Genomic DNA, 25,643 nt, shown 5'->3' on the forward strand with positions numbered 1-25,643 from the left:
CTCCAAAGTAAAATGGAATGCAATGAACTATCAAATTTGGTAAGCAGGTCATTATAAAACACACGGGACATGATGTGCTGACTCTTCCCAACCAATAATGAGCAGCGTTTAAAATCAATACATATTACTGATTGTTCAAACTGCACTCACCTTCTTCCCAGTAGAGCTGTCCCGTGTCTGCTGCTGGCCCGGGCTCAGGCACATGCATTCCTGTCTCATAATCAAAACTAATTTTCTCTGCTTGCCTGCGAGCATATTTCAGCACTGCACCGCCTTGGTCTCTTAGTCTGATTGCTGCACGGTAAAATATTGTATCCTTGGCATTGTACTGTAAGCAGTTGTTCACAATCAAGCTAAAATCCTCTTCAAACTGGTCAAACGTCCGATAGTGATGGCCCTCAAGCTGTGACTTCATGGTCTGGAAATCCATTGGTTTTTTAATGTGATCCAAATAATCTGGAACCTGATCACAATTTAAAATGTAAATTGAATATTAGAATTAAAGTGATGGCATTTAATTTTAATTAGCATTTAATTCTGAAGCTAGGAATTTATCCAAAGGCCAAGGGCAATTACCAGAAGTCCACAATCAAAAAAGCATACCTCTTTTAGTGGCACAGGCTCGCCAAAGATGTTTCCTGTGTCTTTCTCCTGGAGCTGTTCTAGCGTCTTACGGAGAAGGATCAGGAAAGGAGCCAGCTGCAGCTCCATTGCAAACTGCTGTATCTTAAGCTGGTTATAACCAAATTGGAAAGATATGAGTTAGACATAATATGTGCAGTGAATAAAACTGGTGTCTATCATGTAACAAATAACACATCCCCTATCAGTTCAAGCATTCGGTGCCTTTCTCACCATAGTTTATAAATCTCATACCTGAACCAGAAGTTGCAAGTTGAAATTTCATTTCAGGACCCAAGCACCGGTTGACATTTCAGCACAGTACTCAAGGAATGCTGCATTGTAGAAAGAGTCATTAAATGGAAACTCCATCTACTGCCTCAGTTGGTATTAAAGATCCCTTGGCATCATTAACAAAAAAAGGGGGGAGGGGTTCCTCGGTGCCCTGAACATTTCCCTCTCATCCAACAATGTCAATTGACCATTTTGTTCATTGCTGTTTGTAGAATGAAGGGCTGTGCTTGTCTAACCACACAAGTTACTGTATTTCAAAAAGTAATTCACTGTCTGAGCACTTTGATATATTTCTGGAACATGCGCTACTATATAAATGCATTCTGTCTGAGTGGTTTTCTAATGTGTCACTGCAAAATGCTTCATACAATTCCAGCAATGTGTGCTAAAATACCGTTGGAAGTAATACAGTTCACCGATTCTTCCCTAGATCTTCTGGAACCCACCTCTGGTACCTACCCCCTACCCCCCCGGTCATGTTTTTAAACATGATTTCATTTATATTGTTACCTGAAGGCAACACTGATAAACTAGCAACATATTAATATCCATGACAGACACTGAAGCAATGAAATAGTAAATTAAATTGTTTATTTGAAACATATGGGGTAGAAATTGGCATGCACTGCACCCATTTCCAGAGCATAAAAGGGATGCAGAGTATACCAATTTAGTAGTGGGGTGGCGCATGCTCAATCTGCATCGATGCTGGTTCCACTATTAAATTTACAGGGTTAAGGTGGATGCCTATAATGGCCATATCTGTGTAGATTACGGGTCGAATACCTGTTGACTGATCCCATTAAGAAATTTCTTGGCCATGAAATGAGCTGGCATTGAGCTTCCCCACACAGGAACCTCAGCAGCCTGCAATTCCTGCAAAGTAATTAACAATCTTTTGTTACAAAATACTCACCTGTAGAGCAAGGAGGTGCAGCAGTGCCCTACTAACTTCACAAAGGTTCCGATTGCCCCTCAAACCTGCTCCAAACCCTCCTTCAGGGCCTAACCAAAGGGCCACTTCTAGCAAGGCAACAGTATTAAAGGTAACCCTGGTTCACAACATCGACCATCCATGTGAAGTGACAAAGTCATTGGATACAACATTGAAACCATGCTACTCGAAATTCTTGAGATGACGGCAGCACTCTTAGCAAAGGGAAGGTCACCACAAATGAACTGATATCATGTTATCTGTCAATAGTAATGAGGCAATATTGCCAGATTGAAAGCGGGATTCCCCACAACTGAGCCAGTTATTCTGACAGAATCACACAAGGCCACAGCATGGCCAACCAGTCGAGACTGGTCTTCATCTCCTCATGAGCTGCCTCGCCCAGCCTTTCATCTCACCCAAACAACATATCCTTCTATTCCTTTCTCGCTCACATGCTTATCTAGCTTCCTCTTTAAAGCACCTCAGCTAATCCTCTCAATTCGCAAGTTCCACATTCTCACCATTCTGGGTAAAGATGTTTCTCCTGAATTCTCTATTGGATATATTGGCAACTATCTTATATTTATTATCCCCATAACTAGTTTCTTCCACAGGTGGAAACATCTCTACATATGGCTCATCAAACCCCTTTATAATTGGAAAGACCTCTATTAGGCCATCCCTCGGCCGTCTCTTTTTTTTAAGCCTGTTCATACACACTAGGAGATGTAGGCCACTCAGCCCCTCGAGCCTGCTCCACCATTCAACAAACTCATGGCTGATCTGATTGCAACCGCAGCTCTGCAGTCCCACCTACCCCTAATAACCTTTCACCCCCCTCCCCCCTTGCCCGCTCCCCCCCCCCCCCTTTGCTTATCAAGAATATATCTACCCTTGCCTTAAAAAATATGCAAGAGCTTGGCTTCCAAGGCCTTTTGAGGAAGAGAGTTACAAAGGCTCACCACCTTGAAAGAAAAAAAATTCTCATAATCTCAGTCTTACAATCAACGACCGCTTACTTTTAGACAGTAGCCCTAGTTCTAGGTTGTCCCAAAAGAGGAATCATCCTTTCCAATACTGTACACAATATACCAGATGTGGTCTCACCAATGCTCTGTACAAGTAAAGCATAACCTCCCTGCTTTTTTAATCAATTCCGCTCACAATAAACAATAACATTCTATTAGCTTTCTTAATTACTTGTACCTGCATAATGATCTTCTGCAATTCATACACTAGGGCACCCAGATCCCTCTGCGGCTCAGAACTCTGCAATCTCTCACCATTTAATCTACTTTTTTATTCTTCTTGCCAAAATGGACATTTTCCCACATCATGGGCGGGATTCTCTGACCCCCTGCCGGGTCGGAGAATCGCTGGGGGGCGGCGTGAATCCCGCCCCCGCCGGCCGCCGAATTCTCCAGCACCGAAAATTCGGCGGGGGCAGGAATCACGTTGCGCCGACCCACCCCCCCCCCCCCCGTCTATTCTCTGGCCCGCGATGTGCTGAAGTCCCGCTGCTGTCATGCCGGTCCCGCGGCGTGAATCAAAACACCTACCTTACTGGCGGGACTGCCGGCGTGGGGCGGGGTCCTGGGGCGATCTGGCCCCGGGGGGTGCCCCCACGATGGCCTGGCCCGCGATCGGGGCCCACCGATCCGCGGGCGGGCCTGTGCCGTGGGAGCACTCCTTTCCTTCCGCCTCGGCCATCAGCCTCCGCGATTGCTGACGCAGTTGTGACCCACCCCCCTACACATGCGCGGGGATGACGTCAGCAGCTGCTGACGCGCATGCGCGGGCTTCCGCTGGCCGGCGAAGTCCCTTTGGCCCCGTCCGCGGTGGCGCCAAAGGCCTTTCCCGCCGGCCAGTGGCGCGCCAACCACTCCGGCGCGGGCCTAGCCCCTCAAGGGGAGGCTTGACCCCTAAAGGTGCGGAGAAATCGCACCTTTGGGGCAGCCCGACGGCGGAGTGGTTCACGCCACTCCATCCCGCCGGGACCCCCCACCCCGCCGGGTAGGGGAGTATCCTGGCCCCTATTCCATTTGCTAGATCTTTTACCATTCATCTAACCTTTCTATGTCCCTTTATAACTTCCTCATGACCTCTTCACAACTTACGTTCCTGTCTATGTTTGTAATATCAGCAAATTTAGCAACCATACCATCAGCCCTTTTATCCAAGTCATTTATATAAATTGTAAAAAGTTGAGGCCACAGCACTGACTCCGGTGTACACAACTTGTTACAGCTTGCTAACCAGAAGATGACCCATTTATGCCTTCTCTCCATTTCTGGTTAGTAGCCAACCTTCTATCCGTACCAACATGTAACCCCTACACCATGAGCTTTAATTTTCTGTGATAACCTTTGCCTTGGCACCTTATCAAATGTCTTCTGGAAATCTAAGTGTTATTCATCCACTAGGTCCCCTTTATGCGCAGCACACATTGGTAATAAGTTGGTTAAACATGATTTCACACTCATAAAATCACGTTGATTCTGCCTGATTACCTCCGATAGTGATGGCCCTCAAGCTGCGTCTTCATGGTCTGGAAATCCATTGGTTTGTGATGCCCAGCAACGCAGGTTCAATTCCCGTATCAACTGGGGTTATTCATGAAGCCCCTTCTTCTCAACCTTGCCCCTCGCCTGCAGTGGGGTGATCCTCTGGTTAAAAACCACCACCAATCAGCTTTCCCCTTCAAAGGGGAAAGCAGCCGATGGTCATCTGGGACTATGGCGACTTTAGCTTTTACCTTGAATTTATCGAAGTGCCCTGCCATACGTCTTAAATAATAGCTTTTAGCTTTTTCCACCTGACAGATGTTAAACTAACTGGCCTGCAGTTACCTGCTTTCTGTCTCCCTCCTTTTTTGAATAAAGGAGTTACATTCACTTTTTTCCAATCTAATGGAACCATCCCAGTTTACAGTGGAATTAACCTAAGTTGAAGATCGTGAGCCCAATTACTCAATGCTTGTTCATCCTTAAACAGATGCTTAAACTACGAATACATAACTACGTTAAAATCTAAATATATATGGGACACAATTCAAAGTTTACAGCCTCGCACCACAGCGGGCCACTTTTAAAATTAAATTTGAAGAGCTGCCCAACCTCCTCTCGCTTTAACTTTTCTCGTTTACGGATCAGCTCCACCAGCAGTCGTGCTCTTTCCAAGTCGTGTCGCAGTCGCTGCCACGATTTCAGCTGCTCTTTCAGCGCACAGTTTTTCTCCTCTGACTCTCTCTGAAGTTAATAAGAAAAACAGTATTAAACACTTCCTCACTTCCTGTGCAGGCCAAAGAATGGATCAAAGAAACTTATTTTAGGTGGGGGAGGCTAAGTTAAACCTTGGGTGTCTTTTGCTGAACGGACACCAACTTTGCGCCAGGGCTGAGAAGGAAATGGCAATCAACCCGTGCTTGCTGTAAAACAGGGCCTAAGCAATGAGTGAACGGAGTGAGCTTTTTTCAACTTCCTGCTTTTCTGTTTGCCTATAAATACTTGCACATTATCAAATACAAAGAAGCATGTTAGTATTTGGTATTAGCTGAGGGAGCCTAATGCTAGAGAGTCAAAACAGTTCGAATAGAACTGTTCTGCAATATGCTGGATTTGTCATTTTAGTTTCTAACTGGTCGTCCTAGCTATCATTAAGAGCGTTAAGTGTTATCTAGTGAAACCATGTATAGAAAGCCCTGGTGTACCTGTTCTGCATTCCGCTGAGACTGCAAGTGTGACTGTAACCGCCGAAGGAGTGGGACACCATTTCTCGACTGTCGCTTTAATGTCCAATAACTGTGAAGCCGCTGCATGAACTGGCTCTTACGCTGAATAGATAGTCGACCCGTAATCTTACTTAACCTAAATATAAGAAATGACATGTCATTATGCTTACTCCTATTAATAGTGATGGTGCTCAAACACATTCTGGGAATGGAACATAAAAGTTTAATTAGCATAAGCAGACAGTGCAAAACTACAATACAAAATTCGATGAGTTCTCAGTTAAGAAACCAGAGTTAATATTTCAATCCTGGCAAGATTATCTGAAGAGATCAAGTTGTGCATTGCTAATGAGGGTCTCGATCTATTAGCTATAGTCTTGGAGAACGTGAGTTCACTATCCTAACAGGACAAGAGTCTCACAGAGGGTGGTAAGAAAAAAAAGACTTCTTGTTTCCCTCACGCCGCCACCTCCACGGACTGCAGCCCATGCCGTGATTCAGGTCACCCAGTGATGGTGGTCCTGCTTTTCCTGCTGCTGACATGGGAGGGGGAGGGGAGAGGGGGTTGTCTCCCTTCTCCCAATCCTTTTGTGTTAGGAACTGCTTCTATTCACCATCAAATTTCTTATGTAGTGATGCCAGTTCGGAACGGAGGAAAAAATGGGGTGGTCGAGAGAGGAAATTCCACAGGGAGGATGAGAATTACATTCCTGATTATCTCATTCTATCTCACTCACCTAATACCGATTAGAACAGACGTGTCCACCTAGCGGCCTGAGGGATGAAGCCCCACTATGCGCCCCCATTTCAAAATGCCGGTCAAACAGGCAAGTTAGAATGGAAGAATTTACATAGCGCTGCTCTTCAAAACAGGCTGTTTTGTTCCCATGTTTGTTGCTCATAGTGAGCCTATCAGCAGCAAATGAGGGAGAGAAAGAGTCCGTGATTGGAGAAGCAGCGAACACTACCAGTGGTGAGTACAGGACTGGGGAGCAGAGGGCCAGGTAGCCGAGGAGCAGGACTCAGCGTGGGGGTGGAGTGCATGTGAGAGTGTGGGGGGAGGGTGTGAGTGTAGGGGGAGGGTGTGAGAGAGTGTAGGGGGAGGGTGTGAGAGAGTGAAGGGGGAGGGTGTGAGAGAGTGTAGGTGGAGGGTGTGAGAGAGTGCAGGGGGAGGGTGTGAGAGAGTGCAGGGGGAGGGTGTGAGAGAGTGTAGGGGGAGGGTGTGAGAGAGTGTAGGGGGAGGGTGTGAGAGAGTGTAGGGGAAGGGTGTGAGAGAGTGTAGGGGAAGGGTGTGAGAGAGTATAGGGGAGGGTGTGAGAGAGTGTCGGGGGAGTGTGTGAGAGAGTGTAGGGGGAGGGTGTGAGAGTGTGTAGGGGGAGGGTGTGAGAGAGTGTAGGGGGTGGGTGTGAGAGAGTGTAGGGGGAGGGAGTGAGAGAGTGTAGGGGGAGGGAGTGAGAGAGTGTAGGGGGAGGGTGTGAGAGAGTGTGTGAGAGAGTGTGGGAGGAGGGTGTGAGAGAGTGTAGGGCTAGGGTGTGAGAGAGTGTGGGAGGGGGGCGTGAGAGAGTGTAGGGGGAGGGTGTGAGAGAGTGAAGGGGAGGGTGTGAGAGAGGGTGGGAGGAGGGTGTGAGACAGTGTAGGGGGAGGGTGTGAGAGAGTGTAGGGGTAGGATGTGAGAGAATGTAGGGGGAGGATGTGAGAGAGTGTAGGGGGAGGATGTGAGAGAGTGTAGGGGGAGGGTGTGAGAGAGTGTAGGGGGAGGGTGTGAGAGAGTGTAGGGGGAGGGTGTGAGAGAGTGTCGGGGGTGTGAGAGAGTGTAGGGGGAGGGTGTGAGAGAGTGTAGGGGGAGGGTGTGAGAGAGTGTAGGGGGAGGGTGTGAGAGAGTGTAGGGGGAGGGTGTGAGAGAGTGTCGGGGGAGGGTGTGAGAGAGTGTAGGGGGAGGGTGTGAGAGAGTGTAGGGGGAGGGTGTGAGAGAGTGTAGGGGGAGGGTGTGAGAGAGTGTAGGGGGAGGGTGTGAGAGAGTGTGGGAGGAGGGTGTGAGAGAGTGTAGGGCTAGGGTGTGAGAGAGTGTGGGAGGGGGGCGTGAGAGAGTGTAGGGGGAGGGTGTGAGAGAGTGAAGGGGGAGGGTGTGAGAGAGGGTGGGAGGAGGGTGTGAGAGAGGGTAGGGGGAGGGTGTGAGAGAGTGTAGGGGGAGGATGTGAGAGAGTGTGGGGGAAGGTGTGAGAGAGTGTAGGGGAGGGTGTGAGAGAGTGTTGGGGGTGTGAGAGAGTTTAGGGGGAGAGTGTGAGAGAGTGTGGGGGGAGGGTGTGAGAGAGTGTAGGGGTGGGTGTGAGAGAGTGTGGGAAAGGGCGTGAGAGAGTGTGGATGTGAGAGTGTGTGGGGGAAGGTGTGAGAGAGTGTAGGGGAGGGTGTGAGAGAGTGTAGGGGAGGGTGTGAGAGAGTGTAGGGGGAGGGTGTGAGAGAGTGTAGGGGGAGGGTGTGAGAGAGTGTAGGGGGAGGGTGTGAGAGAGTGTAGGGGGAGGGTGTGAGAGAGTGTGGGAGGAGGGTGTGAGAGAGTGTGGGAGGAGGGTGTGAGAGAGTGTAGGGGGAGGGTGTGAGTGTAGGGCGAGTGTGTGAGAGAGTGTGGGAGGGGCCGTGAGAGAGTTTAGGGGGAGGGTGTGAGAGAGTGTAGGGGGCGGGTGTGAGAGAGTGTAGGGGGAGGGTGTGAGAGAGTGTAGGGGGAGGGTGTGAGAGAGTGTAGGGGGAGGGTGTGAGAGAGTGTAGGGGGAGGGTGTGAGAGTGTGGGAGAAGGGTGTGAGAGAGTATACAAGGAGGGTGTGAGAGAGTGGAGAGTGTGGGAGTGTAGGAGGAGGGTGTGAGAGAGTGTAGGGGGAGGGTGTGAGAGAGTGTAGGGGAGGGTGTGAGAGAGTGTCGGGGTGTGAGAGAGTGTAGGGGGAGGGTGTGAGAGTGTGTAAGGGGAGGGTGTGAGAGAGTGTAGGGAGAGGGTGTGAGATAGTGTGGGGCGAGGGTGTATGAGAGTGTAGGGGAGGGTGTGAGAGAGTGTAGGGGGTGGGTGTGAGAGAGTGTAGGGGGAGGGTGTGAGAGAGTGTAGGGGGAGGGTGTGAGAGAGTGTGGGAGGAGGGTGTGAGAAAGTGTAGGGGGAGGGTGTGAGAGAGTGTAGGGGGAGGGTGTGAGAGTGTGGGAGGAGGGTGTGAGAGTGTATACAAGGAGGGTGTGAGAGAGTGGAGAGTGGGGGAGTGTAGGAGGAGGGTGTGAGAGAGTGTAGGGGGAGGGTGTGAGAGTGTGTAGGGGGAGGGTGTGAGAGAGTGTAGGGGGAGGGTGTGAGAGAGTGTAGGGGGAGGGTGTGAGAGAGTGTGGGGGAGGGTGTGGGGGAGGGTGTGAGAGAGTGTCGGGGGTGTGAGAGAGTGTAGGGGGAGGGTGTGAGAGAGTGCAGGGGGAGGGTGTGAGAGAGTGTAGGGGGAGGGTGTGAGAGAGTGCAGGGGGAGGGTGTGAGAGAGTGTAGGGAGAGGGTGTGAGATAGTGTGGGGCGAGGGTGTGAGAGAGTGTAGGGGAGGGTGTGAGAGAGTGTAGGGGGAGGGTGTGAGAGCGTGTCGGGTAGGGTGTGAGAGAGTGTGGAGGGGAGGGTGTGAGAGAGTGTGGGAGGAGAGTGTGAGAGAGTGTGGGAGGGGGCGTGAGAGAGTGTAGGGCGAGGGTGTGAGAGTGTGGGAGGAGGGTTTGAGAGAGTGTGGGGGGAGGGTGTGAGAGAGTGTGGGAGGGGGCGTGAGAGAGTGTAGGGCGAGGGTGTGAGAGTGTGGGAGGAGGGTTTGAGAGAGTGTGGGGGGAGGGTGTGAGAGAGTGTGGGGGGAGGGTGTGAGAGAGTGTGGGGGGAGGGTGTGAGGGAGTGTAGAGGGAGGGTGTGAGAGTGTAGGGGGAGGGTGTGAGAGATTGTCGGGGGAGGGTGTGAGAGAGTGTGGGAGGAGGGTGTGAGAGTGTGGGAGGGGGGTGTGAGAGAGTGTAGGGGGAGGGTGTGAGAGAGTGTAGGGGGAGGGTGTGAGAGAGTGTAGGGGGAGGGTGTGAGAGAAGGTGGGAGGAGGGTGTGAGAGAGTGTCGGGGGGTGTGAGAGAGTGTGGGAGGAGGGTGTGAGAGAGTATACAAGGAGGGTGTGAGAGAGTGTAGGAGAGTAGGGGGAGGGTGTGAGAGAGTGAAGGGGGAGGGTGTGAGAGAGGGTGGGAGGAGGGTGTGAGAGAGTGTAGTGGAGGGTGTGAGAGAGTGTAGGGGAGGGTGTTAGAGAGTGTAGGGGGAGGGTGTGAGAGAGTGTAGGGGAAGGGTGTGAGAGAGTGTCGGGGGTGTGAGAGAGTGTAGGGGGAGGGTGTGAGAGAGTGTAGGGGGAGGGTGTAAGAGAGTGTAGGGGGAGGGTGTGAGAGAGTTTAGGGGGAGGGTGTGAGAGAGTGTCGGGTAGGGTGTGAGAGAGCGTGGAGGGGAGGGTGTGAGAGAGTGTCGGGTCGGGTGTGAGAGAGTGTAGGGGGAGGGTGTGAGAGAGTGTGGGAGTAGGGTGTGAGAGAGTGTCGGGTCGGGTGTGAGAGAGTGTTGGGGGAGGGTGTGAGAGAGTGTAGGGGGAGGGTGTGAGAGTGTAGGGGGAGGGTGTGAGAGTGTAGGGGGAGGGTGTGTGATAGTGTGGGGCGAGGGTGTGAGAGAGTGGAGGGGAGGGTGTGAGAGAGTGTAGGTGGAGGGTGTGAGAGAGTGTAGGGGGAGGGTGTGAGAGAGTGTAGGGGGAGGGTGTGAGAGAGCGTGGAGGGGGAGGGTGTCAGAGAGCGTGGAGGGGGAGGGCGTGAGAGAGCGTGGAGGGGGAGGGCGTGAGAGAGCGTGGAGGGGGAGGGTGTGAGAGTGTAGGGCGAGGGTGTGAGAGAGTGTAGGGGGAGTGTGTGAGAGAGTGTAGGGGAGGGTGTGAGAGAGTGTCGGGGGTGAGAGAGAGTGTAGGGGCAGGGTGTGAGAGAGTGTAGGGGGAGGGTGTGAGAGAGTGTGGGAGTAGGATGTGAGAGAGTGTCGGGTCGGGTGTGAGAGAGCGTGGAGGGGGAGGGTGTGAGAGAGTGGAGGGGGAGGGTGTGAGAGAGTGTCGGGGAGGGTGTGAGAGAGTGTAGGGGGAGGGTGTGAGAGAGTGTCGGGGGAGGGTGTGAGAGAGTGTCGGGGGAGGGTGTGAGAGAGCGTGGAGGGGGAGGGCGTGAGAGAGCGTGGAGGGGGAGGGTGTGAGAGAGTGTAGGGGGAGGGTGTGAGAGAGTGTAGGGGGAGTGTGTGAGAGAGTGTAGGGGAGGGGGTGAGAGAGTGTAGGGGGAGGGTGTGAGAGAGTGTCGGGGGTGAGAGAGAGTGTAGGGGGCGGGTGTGAGAGAGTGTAGGGGGAGGGTGTGAGAGAGTGTAGGGGGAGAGTGTGAGAGTGTAGGGGGAGGGTGTGAGAGAGTGTAGGGGGAGGGTGTGAGAGAGTGTGGGAGGAGGGTGTGAGAGAGTGTGGGAGGAGGGTGTGAGAGAGTGTAGGGGGAGGGTGTGAGTGTAGGGCGAGGTTTTGAGAGAGTGTGGGAGGGGGCGTGAGAGAGTGTAGGGGAGGGTGTGATAATGTAGCGGGCGGGTGTGAGAGAGTGCAGGGGGAGGGTGTGAGAGAGGGTCGGGGGATGGTGTGAGAGAGTGTCGGGGGTGTGAGAGAGTGTCGGGGGTGTGAGAGAGTGTCGGGGGTGTGAGAGAGTGTCGGGGGAGGGTGTGAGAGAGTTTAGGGGAGGGTGTGAGAGAGTGTAGGGGGAGGGTGTGAGAGAGTGTAGGGGGAGGGTGTGAGAGAGTCTAGGGGGAGGGTGTGAGAGCGTGTCGGGTAGGGTTTGAGAGAGCGTGGAGGGGAGGGTATGAGAGAGTGTGGGAGGAGAGTGTGAGAGAAAGTGGGGGGGGCGCGAGAGAGTGTAGGGTAGGGTGTGGGAGAGCGTGGACGGGAGGGTGTGAGGGAGTGTAGGGGGAGGGTGTGAGAGAGTGTAGGGGGAGGGTGTGAGAGAGTTTAGGGGGAGGGTGTGAGAGAGTGTCGGGTAGGGTGTGAGAGAGCGTGGAGGGGAGGGTGTCAGAGAGTGTGGGAGGAGAGTGTGAGAGAGTGTAGGGGGAGGGTGTGAGGGAGTGTAGAGGGAGGGTGTGAGAGAGTGTAGGGGGAGGGTGTGAGAGAGTGTAGGGGGAGGGTGTGAGAGAGTGTAGGGGAGGGTGTGAGAGAAGGTGGGAGGAGGGTGTCAGAGAGTGTAGGGGGGGGTGAGAGAGTGTGGGAGGAGGGTGTGAGAGAGTATACAAGGAGGGTGTGAGAGAGTGTAGGAGAGTGTGGGAGTGTAGGGGGAGGGGGTGAGAGAGTGAAGGGGGAGGGTGTGAGAGAGGGTGGGAGGAGGGTGTGAGAGAGTGTAGGGGAGGGTGTGAGAGAGTGTAGGGGAGGGTGTGAGAGAGTGTAGGGGAGGGTGTGAGAGTGTGTACGGGGAGGATGTGAGAGAGTGTACGGGGAGGGTGTGAGAGAGTGTAGGGGGAGCGTGTGAGTGTAGGGCGAGGGTGTGAGAGAGTGTGGGTGGGGGGCGTGAGAGAGTGTAGGGGGAGGGTGTGAGAGAGTGTAGGGGGCGGGTGTGAGAGAGTGTAGGGGGAGGGTGTGAGAGAGTGTAGGGGGAGGGTGTGAGGGAGAGTAGGGGGAGGGTGTGAGAGTGTGGGAGGAGGGTGTGAGAGAGTATACAAGGAGGGTGTGAGAGAGTATACAAGGAGGGTGTGAGAGAGTGTGGGAGTGTAGGAGGAGGGTGTGAGAGAGTGTAGGAGAGTTTGGGAGTGTAGGGGGAGGGTGTGAGAGAGTGAAGGGGGAGGGTGTGAGAGAGGGTGGGAGGAGGGTGTGAGAGAGTGTAGGGGAGGGTGTGAGAGAGTGTAGGGGGAGGGTGTGAGAGAGTGTAGGGGGAGGGTGTGAGAGAGTTTAGGGGGAGGGTGTGAGAGTGTGTCGGGTAGGGTGTGAGAGAGCGTGGAGGGGAGGGTGTGAGAGAGTGTCGGGTCGGGTGTGAGAGAGTGTTGGGGGAGGGTGTGAGAGAGTGTAGGGGGAGGGTGTGAGAGAGTGTAGGGGGAGGGTGTGAGAGAGTTTAGGGGGAGGGTGTGAGAGAGTGTCGGGTAGGGTGTGAGAGAGCGTGGAGGGGAGGGTGTGAGAGAGTGTCGGGTCGGGTGTGAGAGAGTGTTGGGGGAGGGTGTGAGAGAGTGTAGGGGGAGGGTGTGAGAGAGTGTGGGAGTAGGGTGTGAGAGAGTGTCGGGTCGGGTGTGAGAGAGTGTTGGGGGAGGGTGTGAGAGAGTGTAGGGGGTGGGTGTGAGAGAGTGTAGGGGGAGGGTGTGAGAGTGTAGGGGGAGGGTGTGAGAGTGTAGGGGGAGGGTGTGTGATAGTGTGGGGCGAGGGTGTGAGAGAGTGGAGGGGAGGGTGTGAGAGAGTGTAGGTGGAGGGTGTGAGAGAGTGTAGGGGGAGGGTGTGAGAGAGTGTAGGGGGAGGGTGTGAGAGAGCGTGGAGGGGAGGGCGTGAGAGAGCGTGGAGGGGGAGGGTGTGAGAGTGTAGGGCGAGGGTGTGAGAGAGTGTAGGGGGAGTGTGTGAGAGAGTGTAGGGGAGGGTGTGAGAGAGTGTAGGGGGAGGGTGTGAGAGAGTGTCGGGGGTGAGAGAGAGTGTAGGGGCAGGGTGTGAGAGAGTGTGGGAGTAGGGTGTGAGAGAGTGTCGGGGGAGGGTGTGAGAGAGTGCCGGGTCGGGTGTGAGAGAGCGTGGAGGGGAGGGTGTGAGAGAGCGTGGAGGGTGTGAGAGAGTGGAGGGGGAGGGTGTGAGAGAGTGTCGGGGAGGGTGTGAGAGAGTGTAGGGGGAGGGTGTGAGAGAGTGTCGGGGGAGGGTGTGAGAGAGTGTCGGGGGAGGGTGTGAGAGAGCGTGGAGGGGGAGGGTGTGAGAGAGTGTAGGGGGAGGGTGTGAGAGAGTGTCGGGGTGAGAGAGAGTGTAGGGGGAGGGTGTGAGAGAGTGTAGGGGGAGGGTGTGAGAGAGTGTAGGGGGAGAGTGTGAGAGTGTAGGGGGAGGGTGTGAGAGAGTGTAGGGGGAGGGTGTGAGAGAGTGTGGGAGGAGGGTGTGAGAGAGTGTGGGAGGAGGGTGTGAGAGAGTGTCGGGGGAGGGTGTGAGTGTAGGGCGAGGTTTTGAGAGAGTGTCGGGGGAGGGTGTGAGAATGTAGCGGGCGGGTGTGAGAGAGTGCAGGGGGAGGGTGTGAGAGTGTGGGAGGAGGGTGTGAGAGAGTGTAGGGGGAGGGTGTGAGAGAGTGTAGGGGGATGGTGTGAGAGAGTGTCGGGGGTGTGAGAGAGTGTCGGGGGTGTGAGAGAGTGTCGGGGGTGTGAGAGAGTGTCGGGGGTGTGAGAGAGTGTCGGGGGAGGGTGTGAGAGAGTATAGGGGGAGGGTGTGAGAGAGTGTAGGGAGAGGGTGTGAGAGAGCGTGGAGGGGGAGGGCGTGAGAGAGCGTGGAGGGGGAGGGTGTGAGAGAGTGTAGGGGGAGGGTGTGAGAGAGTGTAGGGGGAGTGTGTGAGAGAGTGTAGGGGAGGGGGTGAGAGAGTGTAGGGGGAGGGTGTGAGAGAGTGTCGGGGGTGAGAGAGACTGTAGGGGGAGGGTGTGAGAGAGTGTAGGGGGAGGGTGTGAGAGAGTGTGGGAGTAGGGTTTGAGAGAGTGTCGGGTCGGGTGTGAGAGAGTGTTGGGGGAGGGTGTGAGAGAGTGTAGGGGGAGGGTGTGAGGGAGTGTAGGGGGAGGGTGTGAGGGAGTGTAGGGAGAGGGTGTGAGAGTGTAGGGGGAGTGTGTGAGAGTGTAGGGGGAGGGTGTGGGGGAGGGTGTGTGAGAGTGTGGGGCGAGGGTGTGAGAGAGTGTAGGGGAGGGTGTGAGAGAGTGTAGGTGGAGGGTGTGAGAGAGTGTAGGGGGAGGGTGTGTGAGAGTGTAGGGGGAGGGTGTGAGAGAGCGTGGAGGGGGAGGGTGTGAGAGAGCGTGGAGGGGGAGGGCGTGAGAGCGTTGGGGGAGGGTGTGAGAGAGTGTAGGGGGTGGGTGTGAGAGAGTGTAGGGGGAGGGTGTGAGAGTGTAGGGGGAGGGTGTGAGAGAGTGTCGGGTAGGGTGTGAGCGAGGGTGGAGGGGAGGGTGTGAGAGAGTGTGGGAGGAGAGTGTGAGAGAGTGTGGGAGTAGGGTGTGAGAGAGTGTCGGGTCGGGTGTGAGAGAGTGTTGGGGGAGGGTGTGAGAGAGTGTAGGGGGAGGGTGTGAGAGAGTGTAGGGGAGGGTGTGAGAGAGTGTAGGGAGAGGGTGTGAGAGAGTGTAGGGGGAGGGTGTGAGAGAGTGTCGGGGGAGGGTGTGAGAGAGAGTGTAGGGGAGGGTGTGAGAGGATGTGGGTGGAGGGTGTGAGAGAGTGAAGGGGGAGGGTGTGAGAGAGTGTAGCGGAGGGTGTGAGAGTGTAGGGGGAGGGTGTGAGAGAGTGTTGGGGGAGGGTGTGAGAGAGTGTAGGGGAGGGTGTGAGAGAGTGTAGGGAGAGGGTGTGAGAGAGTGTAGGGGGAGGGTGTGAGAGAGTGTAGGGGGAGGGTGTGAGAGAGTGTCGGGGTAGGGTGTGAGAGAGCGTGGAGGGGGTGGGTGTGAGAGAGCGTGGAGGGGGAGGGCGTGAGAGAGCGTAGGGGGAGGGTGTGAGAGAGTGTGGGGCGAGGGTGTGAGAGAGTGTAGGGGAGGGTGTGAGAGAGTGTAGGGGAGGGTGTGAGAGAGTGTAGGGGAGGGTGTGAGAGAGTGTAGGGGAGGGTGTGAGAGAGTGTAATGGAGGGTGTGAGAGAGTGTAGGGGGAGGGTGTGAGAGAGTGTCGGGTAGGGTGTGAGCGAGCGTGGAGGGGAGGGTGTGAGAGAGTGTGGGAGTAGGGTGTGAGAGAGTGTCGGGTCGGGTGTGAGAGAGTGTTGGGGGAGGGTGTGAGAGAGTGTAGGGGGAGGGTGTGAGAGAGTGTCGCGGGTGAGAGAGACTGTAGGGGGAGGGTGTGAGAGAGTGTAGGGGGAGGGTGTGAGAGAGTGTGGGAGTAGGGTTTGAGAGAGTGTCGGGTCGGGTGTGAGAGAGTGTTGGGGGAGGGTGTGAGAGAGTGTAGGGGGAGTGTGTGAGAGTGTAGGGGGAGGGTGTGGGGGAGGGTGTGTGAGAGTGTGGGGCGAGGGTGTGAGAGAGTGTAGGGGAGGGTGTGAGAGAGTGTAGGTGGAGGGTGTGAGAGAGTGTAGGGGGAGGGTGTGTGAGAGTGTAGGGGGAGGGTGTGAGAGAGCGTGGAGGGGGAGGGTGTGAGAGAGCGTGGAGGGGGAGGGCGTGAGAGAGCGTGGAGGGGGAGGGTGTGAGAGAGTGTAGGGGGAGTGTGTGAGAGAGTGTAGGGGAGGGTGTGAGAGAGTGTAGGGGGAGGGTGTGAGAGAGTTTCGGGGTGAGAGAGAGTGTAGGGGGAGGGGTGAGAGAGTGTAGGGGGAGGGTGTGAGAGAGTGTCGGGGGTGAGAGAGAGTGTAGGGGCAGGGTGTGAGAGAGGGTGGGAGGAGGGTGTGAGAGAGTGTAGGGGAGGGTGTGAGAGAGTGTAGGGGGAGGGTGTGAGAGAGTGTAGGGGGAGGGTGTGAGAGAGTTTAGGGGGAGGGTGTGAGAGTGTGTCGGGTAGGGTGTGAGAGAGCGTGGAGGGGAGGGTGTGAGAGAGTGTCGGGTCGGGTGTGAGAGAGTGTTGGGGGAGGGTGTGAGAGAGTGTAGGGGGAGGGTGTGAGAGAGTGTAGGGGGAGGGTGTGAGAGAGTTTAGGGGGAGGGTGTGAGAGAGTGTCGGGTAGGGTGTGAGAGAGCGTGGAGGGGAGGGTGTGAGAGAGTGTCGGGTCGGGTGTGAGAGAGTGTTGGGGGAGGGTGTGAGAGAGTGTAGGGGGAGGGTGTGAGAGAGTGTGGGAGTAGGGTGTGAGAGAGTGTCGGGTCGGGTGTGAGAGAGTGTTGGGGGAGGGTGTGAGAGAGTGTAGGGGGTGGGTGTGAGAGAGTGTAGGGGGAGGGTGTGAGAGTGTAGGGGGAGGGTGTGAGAGTGTAGGGGGAGGGTGTGTGATAGTGTGGGGCGAGGGTGTGAGAGAGTGGAGGGGAGGGTGTGAGAGAGTGTAGGTGGAGGGTGTGAGAGAGTGTAGGGGGAGGGTGTGAGAGAGTGTAGGGGGAGGGTGTGAGAGAGCGTGGAGGGTGAGGGTGTCAGAGAGAGTGGAGGGGGAGGGCGTGAGAGAGCGTGGAGGGGAGGGCGTGAGAGAGCGTGGAGGGGGAGGGTGTGAGAGTGTAGGGCGAGGGTGTGAGAGAGTGTAGGGGGAGTGTGTGAGAGAGTGTAGGGGAGGGTGTGAGAGAGTGTAGGGGGAGGGTGTGAGAGAGTGTCGGGGGTGAGAGAGAGTGTAGGGGCAGGGTGTGAGAGAGTGTGGGAGTAGGGTGTGAGAGAGTGTCGGGGGAGGGTGTGAGAGAGTGCCGGGTCGGGTGTGAGAGAGCGTGGAGGGGAGGGTGTGAGAGAGCGTGGAGGGTGTGAGAGAGTGGAGGGGGAGGGTGTGAGAGAGTGTCGGGGAGGGTGTGAGAGAGTGTAGGGGGAGGGTGTGAGAGAGTGTCGGGGGAGGGTGTGAGAGAGTGTCGGGGGAGGGTGTGAGAGAGCGTGGAGGGGGAGGGTGTGAGAGAGTGTAGGGGGAGGGTGTGAGAGAGTGTCGGGGTGAGAGAGAGTGTAGGGGGAGGGTGTGAGAGAGTGTAGGGGGAGGGTGTGAGAGAGTGTAGGGGGAGAGTGTGAGAGTGTAGGGGGAGGGTGTGAGAGAGTGTAGGGGGAGGGTGTGAGAGAGTGTGGGAGGAGGGTGTGAGAGAGTGTGGGAGGAGGGTGTGAGAGAGTGTCGGGGGAGGGTGTGAGTGTAGGGCGAGGTTTTGAGAGAGTGTGGGAGGGGGGCGTGAGAGAGTGTAGGGGGAGGGTGTGAGAATGTAGCGGGCGGGTGTGAGAGAGTGCAGGGGGAGGGTGTGAGAGTGTGGGAGGAGGGTGTGAGAGAGTGTAGGGGGAGGGTGTGAGAGAGTGTAGGTGGATGGTGTGAGAGAGTGTCGGGGGTGTGAGAGAGTGTCGGGGGTGTGAGAGAGTGTCGGGGGTGTGAGAGAGTGTCGGGGGTGTGAGAGAGTGTCGGGGGAGGGTGTGAGAGAGTATAGGGGGAGGGTGTGAGAGAGTGTAGGGAGAGGGTGTGAGAGAGCGTGGAGGGGGAGGGCGTGAGAGAGCGTGGAGGGGGAGGGTGTGAGAGAGTGTAGGGGGAGGGTGTGAGAGAGTGTAGGGGGAGTGTGTGAGAGAGTGTAGGCGAGGGGGTGAGAGAGTGTAGGGGGAGGGTGTGAGAGAGTGTCGGGGGTGAGAGAGACTGTAGGGGGAGGGTGTGAGAGAGTGTAGGGGGAGGGTGTGAGAGAGTGTGGGAGTAGGGTTTGAGAGAGTGTCGGGTCGGGTGTGAGAGAGTGTTGGGGGAGGGTGTGAGAGAGTGTAGGGGGAGGGTGTGAGGGAGTGTAGGGGGAGGGTGTGAGGGAGTGTAGGGAGAGGGTGTGAGAGTGTAGGGGGAGTGTGTGAGAGTGTAGGGGGAGGGTGTGGGGGAGGGTGTGTGAGAGTGTGGGGCGAGGGTGTGAGAGAGTGTAGGGGAGGGTGTGAGAGAGTGTAGGTGGAGGGTGTGAGAGAGTGTAGGGGGAGGGTGTGTGAGAGTGTAGGGGGAGGGTGTGAGAGAGCGTGGACGGGGAGGGTGTGAGAGAGCGTGGAGGGGGAGGGCGTGAGAGCGTTGGGGGAGGGTGTGAGAGAGTGTAGGGGGTGGGTGTGAGAGAGTGTAGGGGGAGGGTGTGAGAGTGTAGGGGGAGGGTGTGAGAGAGTGTCGGGTAGGGTGTGAGCGAGGGTGGAGGGGAGGGTGTGAGAGAGTGTGGGAGGAGAGTGTGAGAGAGTGTGGGAGTAGGGTGTGAGAGAGTGTCGGGTCGGGTGTGAGAGAGTGTTGGGGGAGGGTGTGAGAGAGTGTAGGGGGAGGGTGTGAGAGAGTGTAGGGGAGGGTGTGAGAGAGTGTAGGGAGAGGGTGTGAGAGAGTGTAGGGGGAGGGTGTGAGAGAGTGTCGGGGGAGGGTGTGAGAGAGAGTGTAGGGGAGGGTGTGAGAGGATGTGACTGGAGGGTGTGAGAGAGTGAAGGGGGAGGGTGTGAGAGAGTGTAGCGGAGGGTGTGAGAGTGTAGGGGGAGGGTGTGAGAGAGTGTTGGGGGAGGGTGTGAGAGAGTGTAGGGGAGGGTGTTAGAGAGTGTAGGGAGAGGGTGTGAGAGAGTGTAGGGGGAGGGTGTGAGAGAGTGTAGGGGGAGGGTGTGAGAGAGTGTCGGGGTAGGGTGTGAGAGAGCGTGGAGGGGGTGGGTGTGAGAGAGCGTGGAGGGGGAGGGCGTGAGAGAGCGTAGGGGGAGGGTGTGAGAGAGTGTGGGGCGAGGGTGTGAGAGAGTGTAGGGGAGGGTGTGAGAGAGTGTAGGGGAGGGTGTGAGAGAGTGTAGGGGAGGGTGTGAGAGAGTGTAGGGGAGGGTGTGAGAGAGTGTAATGGAGGGTGTGAGAGAGTGTAGGGGGTGGGTGTGAGAGAGTGTAGGGGGAGGGTGTGAGAGAGTGTCGGGTAGGGTGTGAACGAGCGTGGAGGGGAGGGTGTGAGAGAGTGTGGGAGTAGGGTGTGAGAGAGTGTCGGGTCGGGTGTGAGAGAGTGTTGGGGGAGGGTGTGAGAGAGTGTAGGGGGAGGGTGTGAGAGAGTGTCGGGGGTGAGAGAGACTGTAGGGGGAGGGTGTGAGAGAGTGTAGGGGGAGGGTGTGAGAGAGTGTGGGAGTAGGGTTTGAGAGAGTGTCGGGTCGGGTGTGAGAGAGTGTTGGGGGAGGGTGTGAGAGAGTGTAGGGGGAGTGTGTGAGAGTGTAGGGGGAGGGTGTGGGGGAGGGTGTGTGAGAGTGTGGGGCGAGGGTGTGAGAGAGTGTAGGGGAGGGTGTGAGAGAGTGTAGGTGGAGGGTGTGAGAGAGTGTAGGGGGAGGGTGTGTGAGAGTGTAGGGGGAGGGTGTGAGAGAGCGTGGAGGGGGAGGGTGTGAGAGAGCGTGGAGGGGGAGGGCGTGAGAGAGCGTGGAGGGGGAGGGTGTGAGAGAGTGTAGGGGGAGTGTGTGAGAGAGTGTAGGGGAGGGTGTGAGAGAGTGTAGGGGGAGGGTGTGAGAGAGTTTCGGGGTGAGAGAGAGTGTAGGGGGAGGGGTGAGAGAGTGTAGGGGGAGGGTGTGAGAGAGTGTCGGGGGTGAGAGAGAGTGTAGGGGCAGGGTGTGAGAGAGTGTAGGGGGAGGGTGTGAGAGAGTGTGGGAGTAGGGTGTGAGAGAGTGCCGGGTCGGGTGTGAGAGAGCGTGGAGGGGAGGGTGTGAGAGAGCGTGGAGGGGGAGGGTGTGAGAGAGTGGAGGGGAAGGGTGTGAGAGAGTGTCGGGGAGGGTGTGAGAGAGTGTAGGGGGAGGGTGTGAGAGAGTGTCGGGGGAGGGTGTGAGAGAGTGTCGGGGGAGGGTGTGAGAGAGCGTGGAGGGGGAGGGCGTGAGAGAGCGTGGAGGGGGAGGGTGTGAGAGAGTGTAGGGGGAGTGTGTGAGAGAGTGTTGGGGAGGGGGTGAGAGAGTGTATGGGGAGGGTGTGAGAGATTGTCGGGGGTGAGAGAGAGTGTAGGGGGAGGGTGTGAGAGAGTGTAGGGGGAGGGTGTGAGAGAGTGTAGGGGGAGAGTGTGAGAGTGTAGGGGGAGGGTGTGAGAGAGTGTAGGGGGAGGGTGTGAGAGAGTGTGGGAGGAGGGTGTGAGAGAGTGTGGGAGGAGGGTGTGAGAGAGTGTCGGGGGAGGGTGTGAGTGTAGGGCGAGGTTTTGAGAGAGTGTGGGAGGGGGGCGTGAGAGAGTGTAGGGGGAGGGTGTGAGAATGTAGCGGGCGGGTGTGAGAGAGTGCAGGGGGAGGGTGTGAGAGTGTGGGAGGAGGGTGTGAGAGAGTGTAGGGGGAGGGCGTGAGAGAGCGTGGAGGGGGAAGGTGTGAGAGAGTGTAGGGGGAGGGTGTGAGAGAGTGTAGGGGGAGGGTGTGAGAGAGTGTGGGAGGAGGGTGTGAGAGAGTATGGGAGGAGGGTGTGAGAGAGTGTAGGGGAAGGATGTTAGAGAGTGTAGGGGGAGGGTGTGAGAGAGTGTGGGAGGAGGGTGTGAGAGAGTGTAGGGGGAGGGTGTGAGAGTGTAGGGGAGGGTGAGTGTAGGGGAGGGTGTGAGAGAGTGTAGGGGGAGGGTGTGAGAGAGTGTAGGGGGAGGGTGTGAGAGAGTGTAGGTGAGGGTGTGAGAGAGTATAGGGGGAGGGTGTGAGAGAGTGTAGGGGAGGGTGTGAGTGAGTGCAGGAGGAGATGTGAGAGTGTAGGGGGAGGGTGTGAGAGTGTAGGGGGAGGGTGTGAGAGAGGGCGTGAGAGATTGTAGGGGGAGGGTGTGAGAGGATGTGGGTGGAGGGTGTGAGAGAGCGAAGGGGGAGGGTGTGAGAGAGTGTAGGGGAGTCTGTGAGAGAGTGTAGGGGGAGGGTGTGAGAGAGTGTAGGGGGAGGGTGTGAGAGCGTGTCGGGGGAGGGTGTGAGAGAGCGTGGATGGGGAGGGCGTGAGAGAGCGTGGAGGGGGAGGGTGTAGGAGAGTGTAGGGGGAGCGTGTGAGAGAGTGTAGGGGAGGGTGTGAGAGAGTGTAGGGGAGGGTGAGAGAGAGTGTAGGGGGAGGGTGTGAGAGAGTGTAGGGGGAGGGTGTGAGAGAGTGTGGGAGTAGGGTGTGAGAGAGTGTCGGTTGGGGTGTGAGAGAGTGTTGGGGGAGGGTGTGAGAGAGTGTAGGGGGAGAGTGTGAGAGTGTGGGGGGAGGGTGTGAGAGAGTGTAGGGGGAGGGTGTGAGAGAGTGTGGGAGGGGGCGTGAGAGTGTAGGGGGAGGGTGTGAGAGGATGTGGGTGGAGGGTGTGAGAGAGTGAAGGGGGAGGGTGTGAGAGTGTAGGGGGAGGGTGTGAGAGAGTGTGGGAGGGGGCGTGAGAGAGTGTAGGGGGAGGGTGTGAGAGGATGTGGTTGGAGGGTGTGAGAGAGTGAAGGGGGAGTGTGTGAGAGAGTGTGGGGCAAGGGTGTGAGAGAGTGTAGGGGGAGGGTGTGAGAGAGTGCAGGGGGAGGGTGTGAGAGAGTGTAGGGGGAGGGTGTGAGAGGATGTGGGTGGAGGGTGTGAGAGAGTGAAGGGGGAGGGTGTGAGAGAGTGTAGGGGGAGGGTGTGAGAGAGTGTGGGAGGGGGCGTGAGAGAGTGTAGGGGGAGGGTGTGAGAGGATGTGGTTGGAGGGTGTGAGAGAGTGAAGGGGGAGTGTGTGAGAGAGTGTGGGGCAAGGGTGTGAGAGAGTGTAGGGGGAGGGTGTGAGAGAGTGCAGGGGGAGGGTGTGAGAGAGTGTAGGGGGAGGGTGTGAGAGTGTGTAGGCGGAGGGTGTGAGAGCGTGGAGGGGGAGGGTGTGAGAGAGCGTGGAGGGGGAGGGTGTGAGAGAGCGTGGAGGGGGAGGGTGTGAGAGAGCGTGGAGGGGGAGGGTGTGAGAGAGCGTGGAGGGGGAGGGTGTGAGAGAGTGTAGGGGGAGGGTGTGAGAGAGTGTAGGGGGAGGGTGTGAGAGAGTGTAGGGGAAGGATGTTAGAGAGTGTAGGGGGAGGGTGTGAGAGAGTGTGGGAGGAGGGTGTGAGAGAGTGTAGGGGGGAGGGTGTGAGAGAGTTTAGGGGGAGGGTGTGAGAGAGTGTGGGATGGGGGCGTGAGAGCGTGTAGGGCGAGGGTGTGAGAGAGTGTGGGAGGAGGGAGTGAGAGAGTGTAGGGGGAGGGTGTGAGAGAGTGTAGGGGGAGGGTGTGAGTGTAGGGCGAGGGTGTGAGAGAGTGTGGGAGGGGGGCGTGAGAGAGTGTGGGAGGGGGGCGTGAGAGAGTGTGGGGAAGGATGTTAGAGAGTGTAGGGGGAGGGTGTGAGAGAGTGTAGTGGAAGGATGTTACAGAGTGTAGGGGGAGGGTGTGAGAGAGTGTGGGAGGAGGGTGTGAGAGAGTGTAGGGGGAGGGTATGAGAGAGTGTAGGGGAGGGTGAGCGTAGGGGAGGGTGTGAGAGAGTGTAGGGGGAGGGTGTGAGAGAGTGTAGGGGGAGGGTGTGAGAGAGTGTAGGGGGAGGGTGTGAGAGAGTGCAGGGGGAGAGTGTGAGAGTGTAGGGGGAGGGTGTGAGAGAGTGTAGGGGGAGGGTGTGAGAGAGTGTGGGAGGGGGCGTGAGAGAGTGTAGGGGAGGGTGTGAGAGGATGTGGGTGGAGGGTGTGAGAGAGTGAAGGGGGAGGGTGTGAGAGAGTGTAGCGGAGGGTGTGAGAGTGTAGGGGGAGGGTGTGAGAGAGTGTAGGGGGAGGGTGTGAGAGAGTGTAGGGGAGGGTGTGAGAGAGTGTAGGGAGAGGGTGTGAGAGAGTGTAGGGGGAGGGTGTGAGAGAGTGTCGGGGGAGGGTGTGAGAGAGCGTGGAGGGGGAGGGTGTGAGAGAGCGTGGAGGGGGAGGGCGTGAGAGAGCGTGGAGGGGGGGGGTGAGAGAGTGTAGGGGGAGCGTGTGAGAGAGTGTAGGGGGAGTGTGTGAGAGAGTGTAGGGGAGGGTGTGAGAGAGTGTAGGGGGAGGGTGTGAGAGAGTGTAGGGGGAGGGTGTGAGAGTGTGGGAGTAGGGTGTGAGAGAGCGTCGGGTGGGGTGTGAGAGAGTGTTGGGGGAGGGTCTGAGAGAGTGTAGGGGGAGGGTGAGAGAGAGTGTAGGGGGAGGGTGTGAGAGAGTGTAGGGGGAGAGCGTGAGAGTGTAGGGGGAGGGTGTGAGAGAGTGTAGGGGGAGGGTGTGAGAGAGTGTGGGAGGGGGCGTGAGAGAGTGTAGGGGAGGGTGTGAGAGGATGTGGGTGGAGGGTGTGAGAGAGTCGGGGGAGGGTGTGAGAGAGTGTAGGGGAAGGTGTGAGAGAGTGTAGGGGGAGGGTGTGAGAGGGTGTCGGGGGTGAGAGAGTGTAGGGGGAGGGTGTGAGAGAGTGTAGGGGGAGAGTGTGAGAGAGTGTAGGGGGAGGGTGTGAGAGAGTGTCGGGGGAGGGTGTGAGAGAGTGTCGGGGGAGAGTGTGAGAGTGTAGGGGGAGGGTGTGAGAGGGTGTAGGGGAGGGTGTGAGAGAGTGTGGGAGGGGGCGTGAGAGAGTGTAGGGGGAGGGTGTGAGAGGATGTGGGTGGAGGGTGTGAGAGAGTGAAGGGGGAGGGTGTGAGAGAGTGTTGGGGAGGGTGTGAGAGAGTGTAGGGGAGGGTGCGAGAGAGTGTAGGGGAGGGTGTGAGACAGTGTGGGAGGAGGGTGTGAGAGAGTGTGGGAGGAGGGTGTGAGAGAGTGAAGGGGAAGGGTGTGAGAGAGTGAAGGGGGAGGGTGTGAGAGTGTGTAGGGGGAGGGTGTGAGAGAGCGTGGAGGGGGAGGGTGCGAGAGAGCGTGGAGGGGGAGGGTGTGAGAGAGCGTGGAGGGGGAGGGTGTGAGAGAGTGTAGGAGGAGGGTGTGAGAGAGTGTAGGGGAGGGTGTGAGAGAGTGTGAGAGGAGGGTGTGAGAGAGTGTAGGGGGAGGGTGTGAGAGAGTTTAGGGGGAGGGTGTGAGAGAGTGTCGGGTAGGGTGTGAGGGAGCTTGGAGGGGAGGGTGTGAGAGAGTGTGGGAGGAGAGTGTGAGAGAGTGTGGGATGGGGGCGTGAGAGCGTGTAGGGCGAGGGTGTGAGAGAGTGTGGGAGGAGGGAGTGAGAGAGTGTAGGGGGAGGGTGTGAGAGAGTGTAGGGGGAGGGTGTGAGTGTAGGGCGAGGGTAAGAGAGAGTGTGGGAGGGGGGCGTGAGAGAGTGTAGGGGAAGGATGTTAGAGAGTGTAGGGGGAGGGTGTGAGAGAGTGTGGGAGGAGGGTGCGAGAGAGTGTAGGGGGAGGGTGTGAGAGAGTGTAGGGGTAGGGTGTGAGAGAGTGTTGGGGGAGTGTGTGAGAGAGTGTAGGGGGAGGGTGTGAGAGAGTGTAGGGGGAGGGTGTGAGAGAGTGTAGGGGAGGGTGTGAGAGATTGTGGGAGGAGGGTGTGAGAGAGTGTGGGGGTGGGTGTGAGAGAGTGTGGGAGAAGGGTGTGAGAGAGTGTGGGAGGAGGGTGTGAGAGAGTGTAGGGGAAGGATGTTAGAGAGTGTAGGGGGAGGGTGTGAGAGATTGTAGGGGGAGGGTGTGAGAGAGTGTAGGGGGAGGGTGAGTATAGGGGAGGGTGTGAGAGAGTGTAGGGGGAGAGTGTGAGAGAGTGTAGGGGGAGGGTGTGAGAGAGTGTGGGAGGGGGGCGTGAGAGAGTGTAGGGGGAGGGTGTGAGAGGATGTGGGTGGAGGGTGTGAGAGAGTGAAGGGGGAGGGTGTGAGAGAGTGTAGGGGAGGGTGTGAGAGTGTAGGGGGAGGGTGTGAGAGAGTGTAGGGGGAGGGTGTGAGAGAGTGTAGGGGGAGGGTGTGAGAGAGTGTAGGGGGAGGGTGTGAGAGAGTGTCGGGGGAGGGTGTGAGAGAGTGTAGGGCGAGGGTGTGAGAGAGTGTAGGGGGAGGGTGTGAGAGAGTGTAGGGGGAGAGTGTGAGAGAGTGTAGGGGGAGGGTGTGAGAGAGTGTGGGAGGGGGGCGTGAGAGAGTGTAGGGGGAGGGTGTGAGAGGATGTGGGTGGAGGGTGTGAGAGAGTGAAGGGGGAGGGTGTGAGAGAGTGTAGGGGGAGGGTGTGAGAGAGTGTAGGGGGAGGGTGTGAGAGAGTGTAGGGGGAGGGTGTGAGAGAGTGTAGGGGGAGGGTGTGAGAGAGTGTCGGGGGAGGGTGTGAGAGAGTGTAGGGCGAGGGTGTGAGAGAGTGTAGGGGGAGGGTGTGAGAGAGTGTAGGGGGAGAGTGTGAGAGAGTGTAGGGGGAGGGTGTGAGAGAGTGTGGGAGGGGGGCGTGAGAGAGTGTAGGGGGAGGGTGTGAGAGGATGTGGGTGGAGGGTGTGAGAGAGTGAAGGGGGAGGGTGTGAGAGAGTGTAGGGGAGGGTGTGAGAGTGTAGGGGGAGGGTGTGAGAGAGTGTAGGGGGAGGGTGTGAGAGAG

General features: G+C 57.3%; 1 protein-coding gene across 7 annotated transcripts in view; it reads right to left on the minus strand.

Annotated features, from left to right (window-relative positions):
• brpf1 (bromodomain and PHD finger containing, 1) overlaps window positions 1-25,643 on the minus strand; it is a 95,301-nt gene that overhangs the window by 34,069 nt on the left and 35,589 nt on the right. For all 7 annotated transcript variants that reach the window (XR_011934206.1, XM_072472807.1, XM_072472805.1 and 4 more), the window contains 4 exons: window positions 5,562-5,718; window positions 4,969-5,100; window positions 604-732; window positions 151-463 (listed from right to left, as the gene is read on the minus strand). Coding sequence is in view for 6 of the 7 variants with exons in the window: in XM_072472807.1 (XP_072328908.1) it covers window positions 151-463; window positions 604-732; window positions 4,969-5,100; window positions 5,562-5,718 (731 nt within the window). In the remaining variant the exon portion in view is untranslated. The remainder of the gene's footprint in view (window positions 1-150; window positions 464-603; window positions 733-4,968; window positions 5,101-5,561; window positions 5,719-25,643) is intronic.

This window comes from Scyliorhinus torazame, chromosome 13 (assembly GCF_047496885.1).
Source record: "Scyliorhinus torazame isolate Kashiwa2021f chromosome 13, sScyTor2.1, whole genome shotgun sequence".
Taxonomy (NCBI): Eukaryota; Metazoa; Chordata; class Chondrichthyes; order Carcharhiniformes; family Scyliorhinidae; genus Scyliorhinus; species Scyliorhinus torazame.